Genomic DNA, 19772 nt, shown 5'->3' on the forward strand with positions numbered 1-19772 from the left:
TTCATTCATTGACTATCTATGTACATATCCCTACACTAAGTATAATATTGTTCAGTGAGTTTTTAAAATAAATAGATCAATGGTGGGGATTGAACCCAGGGGTCTTAACCACTGAGCCATATCCCCAGCACTTTTTAAAAAAATATTTTGTTTAGACACAGGGTCTCATTAAGTTGCTGAGGCTGGCTTTGAACTCATGATCTTCCTGCCTCAGCCTTCTGAGCCACTGAGATTACAGGTACATGCCATCATGGCTAGCAACAAATTGGATTTAAATTAGAGTTGCAAATAATTTGTAGATTGTGTCAATGAGAATTGTTGTATTTACAATATGCATAATCAAACATGCTCTACTCCCCATTTATGTAGGTCTTTTATTCCCTATAAAGGTTTATACTTTTTGCAATTAAAGTTCACACACATTTTTATCACATTTATTCAAGGATCTCTATCAATTTTATTGCTATTGTGAGTAATGCTTTTTTGTAGGTGGTACTGGGAATTGAACCCGGGTTCTTGAACATATTAAGCCCTCTACCACTGAGCTATACCCCTAAACCCTTTCAGTTTTTTTTACATTTTGAGACAGGGTTCATTAAGTTACCCAGGCTGGCCTTGAATTCACAATCTTCTTGCCTCAGTCTCCCAATCACTGGGATTACAAGGTGTACGCCACTGCATCTGACTTGTATTGTTTTTAATGTGGGACAGTGTGGATTTCCTTATGAGAGTGCAGTCTGTCAATGCCACTGTGATGAGCAAGGGCTACCCCACCCCTGGAGACCTCTGCCAAGGCAGGGAGGTGGAGACACCCGCTCAAAGGGGTCCTGGGGAGGTTTAAGTAGGAGGAACCAGAAGAAGCCCTGTTGTGGGACTTGGAGTCCCCTGGTAGGTAACCTAAGGCAAATTCCTTTTGCCCATGCTGCCCGGCAAAACACAAATTCTGCACTATTTCTCTCTGCTGGACTTGCTGCTCTTCAGGACTTCTGGAAAGTTGTTCATTTCCCTTCCCACATAGGAGAAGCTGCCCTGTCTTCTCTGGATACGAAGAGGTAAACTCAGGCATCAGTAATTAAATGGAATTATGCTAATCATCAGTTACCCATTAATAAACTGTGACTGAGGGAGGGGAAGGGGGAAAATTCCTACTGTTGATACTTAGCATGGGTATTAGAGATGATCCAGCAGGATAGGGCAAATGGGTTAAGACACTTTGAGAAAGAAGGCTAGAGAGACAGCACAGCCCAACAGGGCACTTAAATCACAAAGTATGACAATAATGATAATGATAAAGTGTTATCGGTCCAAGAAAAAGACAAATACAGTCAATCCTCAATATCTCTGTGTAGGTCAGCTTTCCATTACTGTAACATACATAGTACATAAGATAATCAGTTTAGAAAGAGAAAGGGTTTATTGTGGTTCACAATTTTGGCGGTTTCAGTTCAAGGTCAGTTGTCCCCATTGCTTTTGGGCCTATGGTGAGGCAGCACATCATGGCAGGAACATAGGGCAGAGGAAGGCCATTCACTGCATGATGAAGGAAGGGCGAGGAACAGACTTATGATGTCCCACAACTCCCTTTGAAGGCACATTCCAATGACCTAAGACTTCCTTCTCGGTTCCAATTCTGAAAGATTCGACCACCTTACAATAGTGCCAAGATGAGGACCAAGACTTTAACATGTGGGCCTTTGTGAGACCCTCCAGATCCAAACTATAGCACATGGTCTCCCCACTGTGGATTCAACCAACCTCAGGTAAGAAAATATTCAAGGAATGGTGAAAGAAATCAGAAAAATAATTCCATTCACAATAGAGTTTTTAAAATACCTAGAAATAAGCCTAAACAAGGAGGTGAAATTCCTCTATGGTAAAAATTATAGAACACTGACGAAATTGAAGAAGACACTAGAAGAAGGAAAGAACATGTTCATGAATGGACAGACTTAATATTATTAAAATGGTTATATTACCAAAAGCAATCTACAGATTCAATGCAACCCATCCCTAAATACCAATGGCTTCCTTCACAAAACTATAAAAAACAATTGTAAAATTCATATGAAAGCAAACATGATTCCAAATAGCTAAGACAATCCTAAGCAAAAAGATCAATGCCGGCGGCATCACAATATCTGATTTCAAAATATACTACAGAGTCATCATAACAAAACCAGCATGGTACTGGCATAAACGCAGACACATAGAGGCCAATGGGATAGAACAGAGGACAGAAACAAACCCATGTTGCTACAACCCTCTGATTCTTGACAAAGTTGCCAGAAACCTACATTAGAGAAAACATAACCTCTTTAACTATAGAAAAGCTGGATCTCCATATGTACAGAAGTTTGAAACTAGATCCCTATCTCTCATCCTGTACAAAAATCAACTAAAAATGAATCAAAGATCTTAATATAAGATCTGAAACTTTGAAACTGCTGGAAGAAGACGGGGTAAACACTTCATAGGTACAGGCAACAACTTCCTGAATAAGATTCTTGTAACTCAGGGAAAAAATAGCAAAAATTGGCAAATGGAACAATATCAAGTTCCTTTGCATAGCAAAGAAAACACCAGACTGATGAGACAGCCTAGAGAATGGGAGAAAATCTTTGTTAGCAACTCTTTCCACAGAGGGTTACTATCCAGGATATATAAAGAACTCAAAAACTTAACCCCCCCAATAACCCAATTATTGGGCAAATGAACTGAACAGACACTTCTCAAAAGAAGTACAAATGGCCAATAATTTTATGAAAAAATGTTCAGCCACAGGGAAATGCAAATCAAAACTACATTGAGATTCCATCTCATCTCAGTCAGAATGGCTATCATCAAGAATATAAAAAAATAAGGGCTGAGGATGGAGCTCAGTGGCAGAGCAGTGGCAGAGCACTGGCCTAGCATACACAAGGATCTGTGTTCAATTCCCAGTAACACACACACACACACAAAACAAAACAAAACAAAACAAAACAAAACAAAAAAAACCAAACAAACAATAAAATACAAAACGATAAGGATGAGGGGAAAGGAACTGTTGATGGGAACGTAAATTAGTATAATCACTATTGAAATTGATATGGAAGATACTTAAAAACTAAAAATAGAACTACCATATGATCCAGCTGTACCTCTCCTGGATATATACTTAAAGAAATTAAAGACAGCATTACCATAGAGATACATGTTTATCATGGCACAATTCACAAGAGCTAAGTCATGGGATCAGCCCAAGTTTCCACAGGTAGATGAATGAATAACAAAAATGTGGGATATATACACAATGGAGAATATTCAGTCCATAAATAAGAATTAAATCATGTAATTTGTAGGAGAATGGATAGAACTGTTAAGCTAAATAAGCCAGACTCAGAAAGACAAATATTGCATGCTTTCCCTCTTATGTTGAATCTAGGGTGTTTCAGTCAGTTTTTTTTTTTTGCTGCTGTGACTAAAAGACCCAACCAGAACAAAAGAGGAAGAAAAGTTTATTTGGGGGCTCAGGGTTTCAGAGGTCTTGCTTGGTCTATAGGAAGCTGGCTCCATTCCTCAGGACTCAAGGTGAGGCTGAACATCATGGCAGAAGAGTGTGGTGGAGGTAAGCAACTCAGATGATGATCAGACAGTGGAGAGAGAGAGACTCCACTCACTAGATACAAAATTTATACCCCAAGGTCCTGCCCCCAGGGACCCACCTCCTCCAGCCACATCCTACCTGCCTTTAGTTACCAGTTAATCCCCAATTAATTCACTGATTGGATTAAAGATTTTATAATCCAATCATTTCTTCTCAAAACCTTCTTGCATTTTTTTCACACATGAGCTTCTGGGGGACATGTCACATCCAAACCATAACAGGGGGAAAAGATGACATGAAAGTAGCAGGGAGACTATCAAAGATGGGGCAGGAGAGTGTCAGGAAGGGTAATGGGGAGTGGATATGATCAAGGTATGTCATACACATGTACGAATATGCCACAATGAAATCCATTATTCTGTGTAAGTAAAAGGCACTAATAAAATTTTGGGGGAGAAATTTCTTCTGTATTGGAATATGTACAGACTTAATTTTCTTGTCATTATTCCCAAAACATACAGTATAACAACCATTCACACAGCATTTACATTGTATTAGACATTAGATGTTATCTGAAGATGATTTAAAGGACAGAGGATATACATAGGTTATATGCAAATGTTATACCATTTTATGTATAGACTTGAGCATCTATAGATTTCAGTATCCATGGGGTGGTTCCTGAAACTAATCCCTCATGGATATCAGGGGATGACCACATATCAATGAACCCAAATGAAATCTACTAGTAGCCCATTCATTCAATCAGTAGGTCCAGAAAGATACATCTGCATAATTTAATAAACACTAGTAGGACCTAAATATATATCTGAAGCATTGCAGATAATCATGAAAAAAATTTTTTCAAATTAAAGATCTAAATGTAAAAAAAAGCCTATAAAGGCATTGTAAGAAAGGATTAATTTGTATATACATTTAGCATAGGAAAGGTATTCCAAAGTAACACACACAAAAGAGAAGACAAAACCGAAGAAAAATGAAGGATGTACTTGATTCTGACAGAAGTTTAAAGTTTCTGAGCCACAATTCTGCTCACATTATGAGCAGAGATAGACTGAGAGAATAGATCTGCAACATCTACAACACAGGATGCACATCCAAGACATATAAAATCATGTAGGAAATGATGAGAAAAATTTTTTGTGCCTGTTGTTACTTTTTTAATGGAGACCACATCACTTCATCTGATGTGAACAACAGATGAGAGGCAATAATTCAAGAGAACACAAGAAAGCGTTTCATCATAAAATGACAGAAAGGGTAAACATCTTCACCACCCAAGCCTTTGGTTAATTTTTTTCTTCTGATCTCTGTTCTCTCATCCACATCAGCCTGCTGCTTCCAGAATGGGGTCTGCCTTCAGATTTTATTCTAGTTAGGATGCCAGTCTATCAGCTTGCCTTAATAATGTAATGGCAGTTCCTAACTTAGCTGAGGAACCTGGATAAGTCTTCTTTGATTTCAGCTTCATCCCAAGGCCCATGAATGTTTTCTTTAAAAAGCTGTAGGCGAATGAGGTAGAAAGGGCAGAGAAATGAGATGGAAACCAGCAGAAGAGCAAAGAGTATGGCTCCCACAGCACTAATGGACAGTAGGCCTACAAACACTGAAAATGCATAAAGCACTGTGACCCCCACATAGCTTCGGGGAGTATACACCTTCAGTTTCTTCTGTAACATGGGCCACAGTGCAAAAATCTGGATGGCAAATGTCACCATGATGAAGGCATGCAGGGACCGAGGAAGACGGGAGGCCAGGCAGACAGAAGCAAAAATGGCCATATTCAAGGACAGTGTGCTGGATACAATGGCAGCATTGGCTCCATAGTCAAAGAAGATGAGGTGGCCCAATAGCATGAAGACTGACATGGCATAGACGGTGTCAGTGCTAATGGACTCTGTCAGGGTCTTCAGCACTGGTGAAAAACCGTAAGCGAAAGTAATGAAGACCAGGGCACTCTTCAGGTCAGCCCACCAGGTCCTCCCGCTCTTCTTCCGCCCATCACCTCCATCAATAAGATCGAATAAAAGGTAACCAATGAATGAAAATGCCAGGCCACTTCCAAAAAGCCAGTGGGGGGCCAGAAGGCCCTCATCCATGTACCACCAGGTGACCACAAAGACAGTGACATTGCACAGCTGTTGTATCACCACACTGGACTCAAATACCACAGCCCAATATTGGTATTTCCGGGCATAGATGTTTTTCCGGAGGTCTTCCAGGAACCGCGGGTCCACATAGTTATCAGGGAAGGACTGCCGCTCATATAAGACCTTCTGCCACTTGGTCTCCTTGGTGTTCATTACGGGTTGGGCAGACATCATCCTATCTTTCCTCTTAAACTCAAGCCAGTTCATTCTCCCTCCAAGAAATCCATCTGAAGTCCATATGGTTCTCGTTCTTTATGCAATTTTTAAATAAGACTTCTTTGGAAATCTTCTGCGGTCTTTCCTGCATTCAAAGCAGCAATCCAGGCTTGGCCTGCAACAGGTGAGTTTGTTTCCTGAGGCAGGACAACACAGCCCAATTCCCGGCCGTGTTCCCAGGTGTGCGTGGCCCAACCGCCCACCGGCTTCCCCTTCCGGGTCGCCGCCTAGAGCTGCAGCACTTCCGGGAGAAAATGTTTAACAAGGTACGGAACGTAGGCATGGCCGGCAGCATGAAATAATGAGCACTCTTGGCAGCAATTGGAGCTAAATCATCTACCATGGCCACAAAGGATCTGCGTGTGCTAACCCATCGAGGGAAAAAACAATTAAAAGTGAAGGATGTTCCCATGTGGGAAAGGGGTGCTTTCTATTAAGGGACCTGTAAGCTGATGCTGCACTTGGAATGGTTATTTTGTTACATTTACTTATATTGCAAGTCTAGGTTTCTAATCTTGTCAATTATTGACAAAGAAGAATATGCCAGATCCCTCCCTTCTTCCATTCCCTCCCCATCTCTTCCCCTCTCCATCCCCTTTCCCTTCCTTCCTTCCTACCCTTTCCCTCTTTCTAAGATGTCAGGAGTTGAACCCAGGACCCCAAGACAAGTGTTTACTTTCAAATTGAAGCAACCTACTGTGTTTAGGGGCGCAGGTGGTGTGGTACACAGTACTGAGTGCTGTACTTATTTATATACTGAGATGTAGTTTAAAAAGAACATGAAAGACCTTTATTTACTGATGCAGAAAAACTCACAAAATTGTGTGTGTGTGTGTGTGTGAAACTGCATACAATATGATACTATTTCTGTTTTTAAAAAGCCCTTTATTAAAAAAAATCTGAGTTGCAGTCTTCAAAAATGTCAACGTTTTAAAAAACTCCAAAAGGCTATTCTAGATGAGGGGGAAAAAAGACATAAGGATTAAAGGCATTGGCAGACACCCTCGTTATAGAAAAACTTGACATTTGAATGTGAACTGTGTATTTTTTATTTTTAATCGACACATAATGTACATATTTATGGGACATGATATTTCATGTGTGCATACATGTGCAATAATAAAATCAGGGTAATTAGCATTTCCATCACTGCAAACATTCACCATTTCTTTGTGTTGGAGACATTTAGAATCCTCTTTATATTAAAATATATAATAAATTCTTGTAACTTATACTAAGCCTGATATTTTATTCTGCAAGTTACTGTGAACTTCCTGAGTTTAGCAACTGTACTGCATCATGAAAGAGAAAGTCCTTGATCCTAGGAAGTATACCCTTGTGGGGGATGTTGGGGGTTAAAGGTCATCCATCAGACCAGCAACTACCTCTCAAATGATTTGGGGGCAAATGGTGTTTTGTTCCACAGTCTCTAGGTTTCCACCAGTGGAGATCTCATAGCGATTACCAGCCCCAAGTAATGCAGATGGCACACAGCTGCCAGTGATTTAACACTTGCAGGGTGCTGGGGGCTGGTTCATCCACAGTTGAAGCAAGGAGAAACCTGTCCCAAATCAGGAGATAGTTTCCAGGCATCCGCACGCATGCCAAGACATTTGCCCAGCCCCTTCTGAACCCTGGAAAGTGACTGTCTTGGGTGGGGCTGGGCTGTTGGGCATAGGGCTAATGACTGCCGTCAGAGTAACCAGCAAGTGACAGAAAAGGGCTGGGAAGCTTTCCTGAATGAAGTCACCTGCTGAAGGCAGTGACAGCCTCCCCACCATTAAGGCTGAAGCCAAGCTGCCTGGAAGGAAGACCCAGAGCCCCTCTTTCCTATCAGTCACCCAAGTGCCTGCATGAGAAACAGGGTTAGAACAATTTTAATGTTTTAAATAAGCAACAGGTGGTCATGAAAGAACACTCTGAACCTCTGGATTCTCTCACTATATAGTATAACTTTTTATTTTGAATTCCTCCTCCTGGGCCCAGGAGTAGCTGTTTGGAAGGGCTCCTAGAACCCGACATCCTTCCTGGATGTTGTCCACTGACGGGGTGACTGTGTGCAACAGCAGTGGGTGCGGCCCATGCCCTTCCACAATGCAGGTGAATGAGGTAATTTTGATCATTGATCTTCACAAACAACCCTTGGAGGGACATTTAAAAAAATATATTTTTAGTTGTTGATGGACCTTTATTTTATTCATTTATTTATATGTGCTGAGAATTGAACCCAGTGCCTCACACATGCTAGGCAAGCACTCTACCACTGAGCCACAACCCCACCCCTCTTGGACGGACATTTTTACCTCTTTTGTAGATGACAAAGCTGACAACGGGCTGGGTTTGCAAGTGATGGAGGGAGAGAACAAAGTCTGGCGCCCCTGACTCCGTGCCTCACTCTCCTTACCAAACCAAAGTGATTCAGTATTCACTTGTATTTCTCCTCAGAGATTCTCAGACTTGACTTTCAAAAAAGATCGGCAGCAGCTAAATTTTCCAATCTTTTCTTGTGCCTAGTCAGGAAATTGAAAGAACCATGGGGTGAGCAAGTTCGTTTATCATCAATTGCAGCTCCATGAGTGAGGTGTTAATCCCTCTCTTGCAAATGGAGAAACCCAGACAGGGCAGAGAGGATGATTTGCCCATAGCTGTAGATGCCAAGGCAGGCAAGGTGGGGCTTGCATTCTGCCATAGGAGGGGTTCTCAGGGTGCCCCCAGGGAGGTGAGGAAGATGGGGATTTTCAGGTAGGGACCTAAGGACCTTTGGTGCTGCCAAATCCTGAACATAATATTATGCCCCTTCCCTATAATCAGCTTCAAAATAAAAATCATACTAAACTGAAGCATGACGAGTCTGCACAAGTTGCTGATTTACCTCCTGTCCATTTCTTGGATTCGCTTTTTTTTTTTAATTGAAGTACACAATGATGCCACCCACACAGTAAGAGTGGGAGGGCTTCCACTCTTGGGACCAGAAGGAAGCAGCCACCTACTGCAGCCAGACCTTACTCCTGAAACATGCCTTGTCTTAGTGAGCCCCCTCCATCCCTCCACAGCCTGAAACCCAGTTTATCTGGTTCCAGTTTCCAGATGGGGATAGGCTGTGGGGCAGGGCAGACCCTTTATAGAAGTGTAAAGCTATCAGTCATCTCTCTTCACTTTTTTAGTGTTACTTAAAACAAGCATCTGGGTCAGTACAAACACTGTTCACTCAAAAAATTGTATTTTGAAATAACTTCAGACTTTTACAAAAGTTATGAGAATGGCAGAGAACTCTCATGTGCCCTTGATCAAGACCTGCCAATGGGTACATTTTTATTGCTTTTGCTTTGCCATCTGCTCAGGGTCTCTGACTCTGTCTCTTTCTCTCATTTACTTTCTTCCTTTCCCTCTACACTTCCTTCTTCCCTCTCCTTTTGTTCTTTTTCTCCATCTTCTCTTTACACACACACACACACACTCACTCACTCACTCACACACTTGCCCTGAACATTGGAGAGTAAATTGCAGACACTGTGCCTCCTTGTCCCTAAATATTTTAGTGTGTTTTCTAAGAACAAGGGCAATGTCTTAGAGGACCACAGTACAGTCACCAAACCAGAAAATTTCACATTGACACAATACTATTATTATGTAAGACAAGGTCCATGTTCATATTTTTCCAGCTATCCCAACTCTATCCTCTGTAGTTATCCCACCAGTCTGTCCAGGATCACACTGTGCTTGGTTGTCCATCTTTGCATGGCCTGTAATTGGGACAGAGTCCGATTTCCTCAGCCCTCATGCCCGTCACAATTTGGAATGTGCAGAACATCTCTCTAGCAGAGGCTGTCTGATGCTTCCTTGAGATTAGGGTTAGGCTGAGCATGTTTAGGATGTGTTGTGGGACCTCCTTATAGCAGTATGTGACACAAGTCCATTCTAGGGTTAGAGGTGCTGACCTTGACCCCCTGGGTAAGGTGGGCTCCTTCACCATCAGCTACTCTTGCCCCCTTTGAGTTTAGTAAGTAATTTGTGGGGAAATTCTTTTGAGATTATGTGAATATCTTGTTCCTCATCCAACTTTTGCCCACTGTTTTAACCTTCATTGATGATTTTTGCCTGAATCCATTAATGACAGTGGTGGCTGCCAAAGGATTTTTATGACTCCATCATTCCTTCTCCATTTATTCTTGCCATTTACTGGAAGGAAGAGCTGTCCCTATTATTTATTTATTTACATCAGAATGGGCTCATGAAATTCTGTTTTATTTGGTAGATTATAATTCATTAGTATCATCCTTTATTTTGGTGCTCAAATATTCCTAGTCTTGGTCAAGACTTCTCTGAGTTGGCTCTTGCGAACTTTTGAGACGTTCCTTTGGTTTGGGACTAGTTCCTCACCTCCTGGCCCAGCACAGTGGTAGTTTAACCTCCCTAGGTAACTTCCCTGCCCTCGCTGGAATCAGCGGTTTCTTTGAGAAGTCTTGTCCCTTCCTCCCTCTCTCCTCCCCTTTGAACTCTTTATTTTGAAATAATTTCAAACCCAGCTTCTCTTTCAGTGGGGAATGGGACTTAGAAGTCTAGTTCTATGTGTGCTCATTGCTATGTGTGCTTATAACTTATGCATTTATTTTATACTTAGCCCATGAACATATGCATATGGATTTATAATGGAATTAAAAAGTGCCCATTTAAAATAAAAATTTGATTACCAACAAAGCAATTTATAAAAAAAAGATATATTCAGTAGTAGACTCTGGGCATACTAAGCACTGTGAAGATGGAACGGGAATGAATGAAAACAGAGAATGTGAATAAACCAAATCAGGGAAGCCCTGGGCCATATTATGCTGGACATGGGTTTCAATACTGAGGAGCACTTTGGCAATTTCCTAAAATACCGAATGCCCAAATCTTGAGAAAGTTGATTTGGGTTAATAAATTTGAGCTTAATTTATTAAGCTCATTCGCATCAAGTCATATGAGTTTAATGCTCTCAGCAAGCCTATAAGGTTTATTTTATTATTACTGCTATTGTATAGATGGGGAGACTGAGGCATAGAAGGTAATTCAGTGAGGCAGAGCTCCTTGTTGCTGCAGGAACTCAAGTCTATACCGGTGACCAGAAACAATGACTTCTCGGATCCTGCTAGGAGTGTGGGATGTTGAACTGCATAAAATTGAAGGTACTTTGCATTGTTAATGTTCAAAGATAAAATGTTTGTTGGGAATTGTTTCTCCATTACAAACATACATTGGCATGGGTCCCTTGAGTCAGAAAGCAATGTCTTGCTTCCTCAGTTTGTCTTAAGAAGAATCGATAGGTACTAAAGACTTTTGGCTTATCTCTATACATTCTCTTTTATATACATTTAATTGACACATAAAATTGTGTTAAAAACACAATGTAACACAAACATTGTGTTACATTGTGTTTAATTGACACATAAAATATATTTATAGGATATAGTGTGGTAATTTGATACATGTATACTATAAGGATCATGTATACAGTATACATGATCATGTATACATGATACATGTATACAGTAAGGATCAAGTCAGGGTAATTAGCACCTCCATCTCCTTTAACATGTATCATTTATTTGTGTTGGGAAATTTCGAACTCTTCTGGTTTTTAACAAAATATAAAATAAATTATTGGGAACCAAAGATACCTTCTGTGCTATAGAGCATTAAAACTCATTCCTCCTATCTAACTGTATTTTGATATCTTTATCCAGCCTCTCTCTGGCCCCCTTACTCTCTCCCCTTCCTAGTCTCTAGTGACCACTCTTCTACTCTCTCCTTCCATGAAATCTACTTTTTTAGCTTCCATATGTGAATGAGAATATTCAGTATTTGTCTTTCTGTGCCTTGCTTATTTCATTTAACATAATGTCCTCCAGGTCCAACCATGTTTCAGTAAATAAGAGGACTTTATAATTTTCATGATTGAATAATATTCTATTGTCTAAGCATCTTATTTCTCAGTCCCATCTTCTTTGTATGTAGAATGGGGATCAATACAGCACCTACTTCATGACGCCATTGTGATGATTGGTTTGAGAAAATTTACTGGAAATATTGAGTGCCTGGAACATAGAAAATTCTCAATAAAAATGTTAACTATTTTTTTTTTAAGTGCCCCTCAGCTAGTCAAAGCATGAATTTTGATCCAGGAGATGTGGTTTTATGGACACTCTGTTTAACACCTACCCATTTGCATACAGGTCTTTGGCTGTTGTGCCCAACTGACTGCCCAGATCCAGTGGAAGGTCTTAGCTAATAGCTTTCTGGTCCTAAACACCAAGAATTTGTGCAACTCAAGTTGTACAGCTACAGCAAGACTATTTGGAAGTGGGATGGGAAGGAGTTCAGGAATTCCTTGCTGGTCATCTTCATCAACAACAAGTATCCCCAAAAGTAACTGCTCTTCCCTACACATAGGTGAGTTGACTCCTGGTTTAGCCTAAATGGGGAGGAGCCTTGGGATGGTGACCTCTAACCTTGTGTCAGGTGTCACAGGCTTCTCTGATAGGTAAGGGAGGCATCAGATAGAAGGTTGACTCAGTGGGCTAGGAAGGGAGCCTGGCCAGAGTGGGATTCCTGGGCTCCTGACACAGTGCCAGGCCGCAGTCTACAAGCAGGATTCTTCATGCATAAGTCTCCTTATCTGATCATATGGGCAGGAAAGCCCGCCAAGCAAGTGTGCCATTTGCATTTTACAAGTGAGAAAAACCAATTGCATTAGTCAGCTTTGCATCACTGTGATCAAAACACCTGACCAGAACAACTTAGAGGAGAAAAAGCTTATTTTGAGCTCGTATTTTTAGAGTTTCAGTTAATGATTGGCAGACTCCTTCACTCTGGGCTTGAGCGAGGTTGATTATGATGGTAAGAAGGGCATGGAAAGCCACTCACGTCACAATAACCAGGAAACAAAGAGAAGGAGGATCCAGAGGGACAGAATATAATCCTCAAGGGTAATCCCCAGTGACCTTCTTCCTCCAACTATGTCCCACCTGCCTATATTTACAGCCCAGTATAGTATCCTTTCAAATCATCAAGCCATCAAATGAACCAATCTAGGAATTGGGCCACAGCTCTCATGATCTAGTCATGTCACCTCTGAACACTGCTGCGTTGCCTAACGTGAGTTGTTCTGGAGGGGCATCTCATACACAAACCATAACACCGAGGCACAGAGAGGACAGTTGAAGGCAGTTTCGTGTAGTGGTTTCCATTCACTCAAAAACCAGGCCTCCTAGGTTCAAATCCTAGCTCTGTCATTCACTGCCTGCTAAGCTGGTTAATCTACAACCTCCCCAAGACTTTGTGTCCTTTTTTGTAAGCTGGGATCAATTTGTTTTCTCTCTTATAGGGTTGTTATGGGTTAGATATGAGATATTCCCCAAAGCTTATCTGTGAAACAATGTGAGACAGTTTAGAGGTGAAATGATTGAATTGTGAGAGTCTTAGCTGAATCAGTGCATTAATCCACTGGTTGGGATTAACTGGGTGGTAACCAGAGACTGGAAGGGCGTAGATAGAGGAGGTAGGTCACTGGGGGAGTGTCTTGGGGTTTATATTTTTGTCTGTAGTGAGAGAAGCTGTCTCTCTCTGCTTCCTTGTTTTATGTTCTCATCTGGTTTTCTCTGCCACACACTTCTGCCATGATGTTCTGACTTACCTGGGGCCCAGAGATGTGTGACTCATCTGTGGACTGAGATCTCTGAAACCTTGAGCCCCGAAATAAACTTTTCTTCCTCTAAAATTGTTCTTGTTAGGTCTTTCAGTCATAGAGATGAAAAAGATTACTAAAACAAGGGTTGATGATTTAAGCTTATCAAGTCATCTGAATTGAATACCCTCAGCAAGCCCATGAGGTAAACACCTTTCTTACTATTTTAAGATAGGGAAACTGAGGCATAAGAGGCTTTTCAGCTAGTAGAGCCCTAGCCAGAGTTCAAATCCAAGCAGTGTGGTGGTAGGGCCATCCTGTTTAACCAGTTTAGAGAAAGAAGAGAACCCTGCCAGAAAATTCTTCAATATTATCAGTGAGAAATCACTTATTTGAAAAAGTTTGAATAGATGTGACCTAAATTGTCCACATAGAACTTACTGCTGAATGAAGGATCATCAACTTACCTATCCATCTACCCACCCTTCCATACAAATTATGGAGAAGATTTGGAAGAAGATCTTCATAGCAATATATACAACATTATTAGATGAAAAAAAAAAAAAAAAAACTGCTCACAGAAGTCTTCAAAATATGACTCTATTTTTGTTTTCAACAATTAGCATAGAAAAACTCCAGAAGAAAATACACTGAAACAAACACTAATTTTTCTGTGCTTAGTGTGATCACATGTGGTTTTTATTTTCTTCTTACTTAGATATGTTTCTTGAAAATAAGATATATTAAGAAAGAATACAGCTATTTTTCTTAAAAGAAAGCAGATGTGTTCTATGTGCTTTTTGATTTGGGCAACACAGAACACTGAACAGGAGAGATGGAAGCATATGCAATAACCACCTTCTTCAAATAACCTGCTGGCCATAATTATGAGCCAGATAATTCCCTCTAAGTGTTCAAGAGCCCAGGACCAGTTCCAGGCTGAGGTGGAAAATTCCAAAGAGAAAGGAAATTATTACCTTCTCTGGGGTCTTGAGCTTTCCAGGGTCAATTATAAGTGGTATGGTGTGGCCCTGTAGAGACTCACAACTGTGGCTGTTTCCAAGGTCCTCCCACTTTCTTTGAGGCTGACATAACCTCTCCAAATCCCACCATTAAATACTTCTTTGAGGACAATGGGTGCTGAAGGGAAGTCCTACCTATAGATAAGCTTACTGAGGAAAGGCTACCACAGCAGTGTTTCGAAGTCTATGAGAAAGCATGCAAGGGAAACCAAGCCACCCTGCTGGATGAGCATCCAGCAGGATCCAGGACTGTCTGTGCTACAACTTTTTTTTTTTTTTTTTTTTTTTGCCAGGGGTTGGTTCCAGGATGCCCCCAAATACCAAAATCCATATATGCTGAAGTCCTTTATATAAAATGGTGTAGTATTTACATATAATCTATGCATATCCTCTTGTATACTTTAAATAATCTCTGCATTCCTTATAATACATAGTACAATGTGTTATGTACATAGTTGTTATATGGTATTGTCCCGACAGGGTCTTAACTAAGTTGCACAATCTGTCCTCGAACTTGTGATCCTCCTGCCTCCTGAGTTGCTAGAATGACAAGAATGTGCAACTGTACCCAGTTTATACTGTATTGTTTAGAAAATAATGACAAGAAAAAAGTCAGTATGTGTTTAGTAAATATTCAATTCCTGCCCCCAAATATTTTCAATCCGTGGTTGGTTGAATCTGTGGATACAGAGGGCTAACACTTTCCTTTCCCTTTAGTCCCAGGGTGTTTTTGTCCTCCCCAAACCTCTCCTAATCAAAAGATTCAAGGGAGCCAGGAGCCTAAACACAAGAGGAGAATAAAGTGAGTTTTTCCAGTTCTTAAGGCTGAAAGAGCCAGGAATGCAGGAGGGTGGGGAGAAAGAAGAGTCATTGGGTGAGTGAGAGAGATCAGGGTCCTCCTGGGACTGGGAGGAAAGGTATTTTCCTTCTTGAGAAGGCAGAGAACCTGCACTTAGGTACCACCTCCCACAGCTTTTGGATTGTAGCCTACAGCAAGATTCTTTTGCCATGGAGACCTTGTGCAGGTAGGAGGGGACTTTTTGCAGGTTAGAGGGCTGTGTGGGTCAGTAACTTTCACTCTCACCGAATGGAAGTGTTAAAGATATTGGGATTGTCATGTGAGTGGACAGACAACCACTGCCACCCAATAAACCAGGTAAAACATGTGTATTGCAGATGTAAACAGAAGATTAAAATCTTATGGCATGAGAGCTCCAACAAATCATGACCACTTCAACAGGAAGATTGGTGTAGATGACCCCCTTACTACAAAAAAAAACCCCAAAGAAATACAATGTAGTCAATAAATATGACAAACTGCTTAAATCTGTAAGAATGAGAAGAAATACAAGATAAAGCAAGATGCCTTTTTGTGTGGGTTATTGGACTTCCTGAATTTACTTTCAACGTTTTTTGCAGTTTTAGTGAATATGGCAAGCAGGGCCAAGCACTTGGACTGTGGGGAACTTCCATTGTTCCACAGTCCCTGGGTTCCTGATTGCTCTACAGGAGGGCAGACATCCTGCTGGGGTAGTAGGCTGAGAGCCAAGAGCAAAGGCGGGTGAATAAATGATAGGCTTTCTGGGCACAGGGAGTTAGTCAGGATTACAGTCAATGAAACCTGAACCTCCAGGCTCCCATGCACCAGCAACCCTGGCTTTGACAGATTTCTAAATGACCTCCTTTTGGGTCTTCTCACCATAGGTTCATTGCATCAATTGTATGGCTTATTAAACAACCATAACTAAAATAAAATATATCAGATCTATTTGTCCTGGACTTCATAAGGTAATCAGGTTGGCCATGGTGTTGGTGCAGAGTTGAGAACTATAAGGCTTGGAACTAGTGATGGAATTAGGAGGAGTTATCTCTGTACTGTGAATGTGAACTTCTCAGGGAAAATGAATCCCTCCAACAGGCAGAGTGGTGGGGAATCCTGACTGTGGTGGCCGAGGGGACCAGATGCTGCCTAGTGATGGCCCAGCCAGGGATGGAACTAGGGTTTGTTCAGGTAACACAATACTGGTGCTGGCTTCTGTTTGAGATGTTGGGGTGCACTGTGGAGCTGGCCTGCCAGCAAGGAGACAGACTCTGAGCATGTGCCAATAAAACATGCAAAATGGTAGCAGTTAAGAAGGAAGCCAAAGCAGGAGAAAGGTCAGAGAGGGTCAGCAGAGGGACATCTCTTGAAGAGATGCTTTTCAGCTGAGAATAAGATGCAGCGAGGGTAAGAGTCTTGAAGGTTATCCAGAGGCAGCTTCCCAGAAAGAAAGAATGCAAGGACATGTTGGGAAGATGGATATAGGAGGCAGGCAAGCCTGGGTTGGCAGCTGGGTACGGGAAGCCTCATGATTGCCTCAGGGGACACAGATGCAGTGTAAGAACATTCCCAGTGACTTACCTCTGGCACAAAGGGCAAACCTGGCTCCTATCAGTTTGTGCAATATAGACCTGCTTCTAGCTTATTTTGGGAGGTTAGGGGTATACAACTGACTTCGTCTACAGTGTCCACTTAAAGAAGGGGTGTTTAGCTGGGGAAGGAATAAAATTTATCCACCTGTCCATCCATTCATTCATTCTCCCAACCATCTGTTTTTCAGTTAACAGACATTTGCATATTTTCTGAGTTCCCAGATGGTAGGAGCCAGGAACACCCAGAAAAATCATCCAGGGCTCTCTGTCTTTGACACCAAGCTGACTCCACCACGGAATAAGAGCAATTCCCTTTGCAGTTTGGTGCCACCTGCTGGCAGTTAGCTCTGAATAAAATTGAGGGTGATTCTAGGTAGGATGGTTCTGGGAAACTTTAGGACATCAGTGGACATCTAAGAAATTGCTCATTTGGCTAGGACACCTTTCTGAGCCCCATCTGAGGACATTGGGAGAGTACTGGGGCTGCTGAGATCCCCTTCCTGCCTCCACTTCCCTGCTTCCCAAATGGGGTTGCCTAGGTTACTACCTTCCTCTGTTTTCATTGTTCTCCCATTAAGTTACTATTCAGAACTGACATTTTATGGAGTCTAAAGCACTGTTTAGTGACCCAGGCAGTGTGGACACTGAGGGTTCTCTCTGTAGGGTGGTAGGCAGAGAGCCTCATCTGCTGATGACAGTCTCCATAGGCCCATGGGAGGCACTCTGAGTGGGTTTGGGAATCTAGCACGTAGATTCCCAAGGACTATCATGTACTATATGCTAGACTATATAATAGATATCCCTGTTTGAGGAAGAAGTCAGTCAGCGGCCTGGGTATCTGACTCTCTTGGTGTGTGACATGAGTATCTTCCATTTTGGCCTCATGCCTGATGGTTGTAGAATCTGTCTCTATAGCCTTCTAGTTCCTATCCCAGTGTCCTTTGGCACTGGGTTTCTTGCTTGTAATCCCTGTCCCCAGTTAGCCTCTTGATCCAAGTGTCCATCTGGAGGCTCAGGAGCTTCCATGAAGACACTGTCCCCAACCCTGGTCCTCAGCAGCAGTACCTGGACACTCTGCTGTCCCTGATTCCCTGGGCTCCATCTTTGCCACTGCTGACCAGAGGTGAGTGACTCAGAGGCTGTGGTACCTACATTCTGAATGTAGTTTTCAGTGTGGGGGTGTGTTCACTGAGGTCAACCTACCTCCCCTTATTAAAGCTGAAAGGTGCTCGAGGTGGAAAAAAAGTCAAAGAGAAAAATATTTATGTGAATATCAGTCATCAACAGGCTTTTCCAGAAAAGGGAAGGGATATGAGTGATTCTCAGGAGTCTCAAATATGATTATTCTTTGATCAAATAATTTCTATACTGAATATATATCTTAAGAAAACAACCATGGTTGTATGAATGTGCCTAGTAGCTCTCAAAATAAAACACAATTGTGACAGATGCTGACAGTTGTCCCCAGTATCTATTCTGTTTTCTCCTGTAATAGCAGACTCTGCTATATATATATCTGGACACATGAATGCCAAGATGAAAACTGTTTCTAAGCCCCCTAACAGCTGAGTGTGGTCATAGTAGTGGCTAATGGGATAAACAAGGAGGTAACTGCAGCTTCCATGTCTTGGAAGTGGTGTGCCCTTTAAGGACGGTGTGCCCTCCTTCTCTCTTCTAATGTCCCTGGCGGCAGCAAGGAAGGTTTGGTGAGGAGCCTCTTGGACCATGTGGGCAAAGGCCACACCTGAGGGATGGTGGAAAATTCAGATTAAAGGAATTCCTGCCATCCTCACAGGGCAGAGCCAGAGTGCTCCTGGATATCCATGTTAGGGCAAAATAGATTCCGTTTTGTTTAAGGCACTGTGATGGGTCTCTGTTACAGCAACTAGACATGTGGCCTCACTACTCACAGAGCCACTCAGAACACAGTACAAGAATATTTAATGAGGTAGTAAGATCTACCATTAAGTGAAACAAACAAACAAACAAACAAAAAAACAACCCTGCAAAACCAGGTTGTTACATCCCATTATTTTCGACAAAAACTATGCATCTAATAAATTCATATAAGATATTGGTAAGCTATATGATAAGATGTTAGTGGTAGTTATCTTTAGGTTGTGAGGTTATAGATGGTTTTAATTTTTTATCATATGTGTTTTTTCTAAAACAGCATTTTAACTTTTAATTCATTGATTGATTGATTTTACCTTTAGAAAACTTTTTCTGAAGAACACAATAAAAGGAAAGTCAGCCATGCACTCACCACTTAAAAAAATCTATTCAAGGATTGTAAGTTCAGATGCCTTCAGACCTCAGACAGGAATCATCGTTGTGTGAAGGCACAAGACATCACAATGGGGCTGGGTATGGAGCATGGCCAGTTTTGTTCCGTGCAATTGTTTTCACATTTTAGATCTAAATATAAAACAAAGCCAGCACCGATTCTGAACAAAAAACAAAAAACAAAACCCTCCAAACACAAAAAACAAAAAACCTCTTCACTGGCTGAATAGTCAGGCATCAACCTCTGTGTAAAGTAAGAAATGGGAGTCTCCTGCCCATTGCTCATTCTCAACTCCGATCTCCCTTCTCTCCAAACAATTTCCTGGTTAAAGAGGTGAATCTTCCTAGATGGGAATAATTTTCTGTTTTCAGATGGGGATGCTCAAAAAGGTTAGGATATTCCAGAGCTAGAAAGT

The 19772-nt window shown here is 41.5% G+C and overlaps 1 protein-coding gene across 1 annotated transcript; it reads right to left on the reverse strand.

Annotated features, from left to right (window-relative positions):
- Positions 1 to 5010: 5010 nt before the first annotated feature.
- On the reverse strand, positions 5011 to 5931 carry LOC306658745 (phosphatidylinositol N-acetylglucosaminyltransferase subunit C-like; the record flags this gene model as incomplete). Its single annotated transcript, XM_079135973.1, has 1 exon — positions 5011 to 5931. The coding sequence occupies one exon, from the start codon at positions 5929 to 5931 to the stop codon at positions 5035 to 5037; it is 897 nt and encodes a 298-aa protein (XP_078992099.1). The 3' UTR covers positions 5011 to 5034.
- Positions 5932 to 19772: the final 13841 nt, after the last annotated feature.

Source organism: Sciurus vulgaris (assembly GCF_902686455.1).
Source record: "Sciurus vulgaris genome assembly, chromosome: 4".
Lineage (NCBI taxonomy): Eukaryota > Metazoa > Chordata > Mammalia > Rodentia > Sciuridae > Sciurus > Sciurus vulgaris.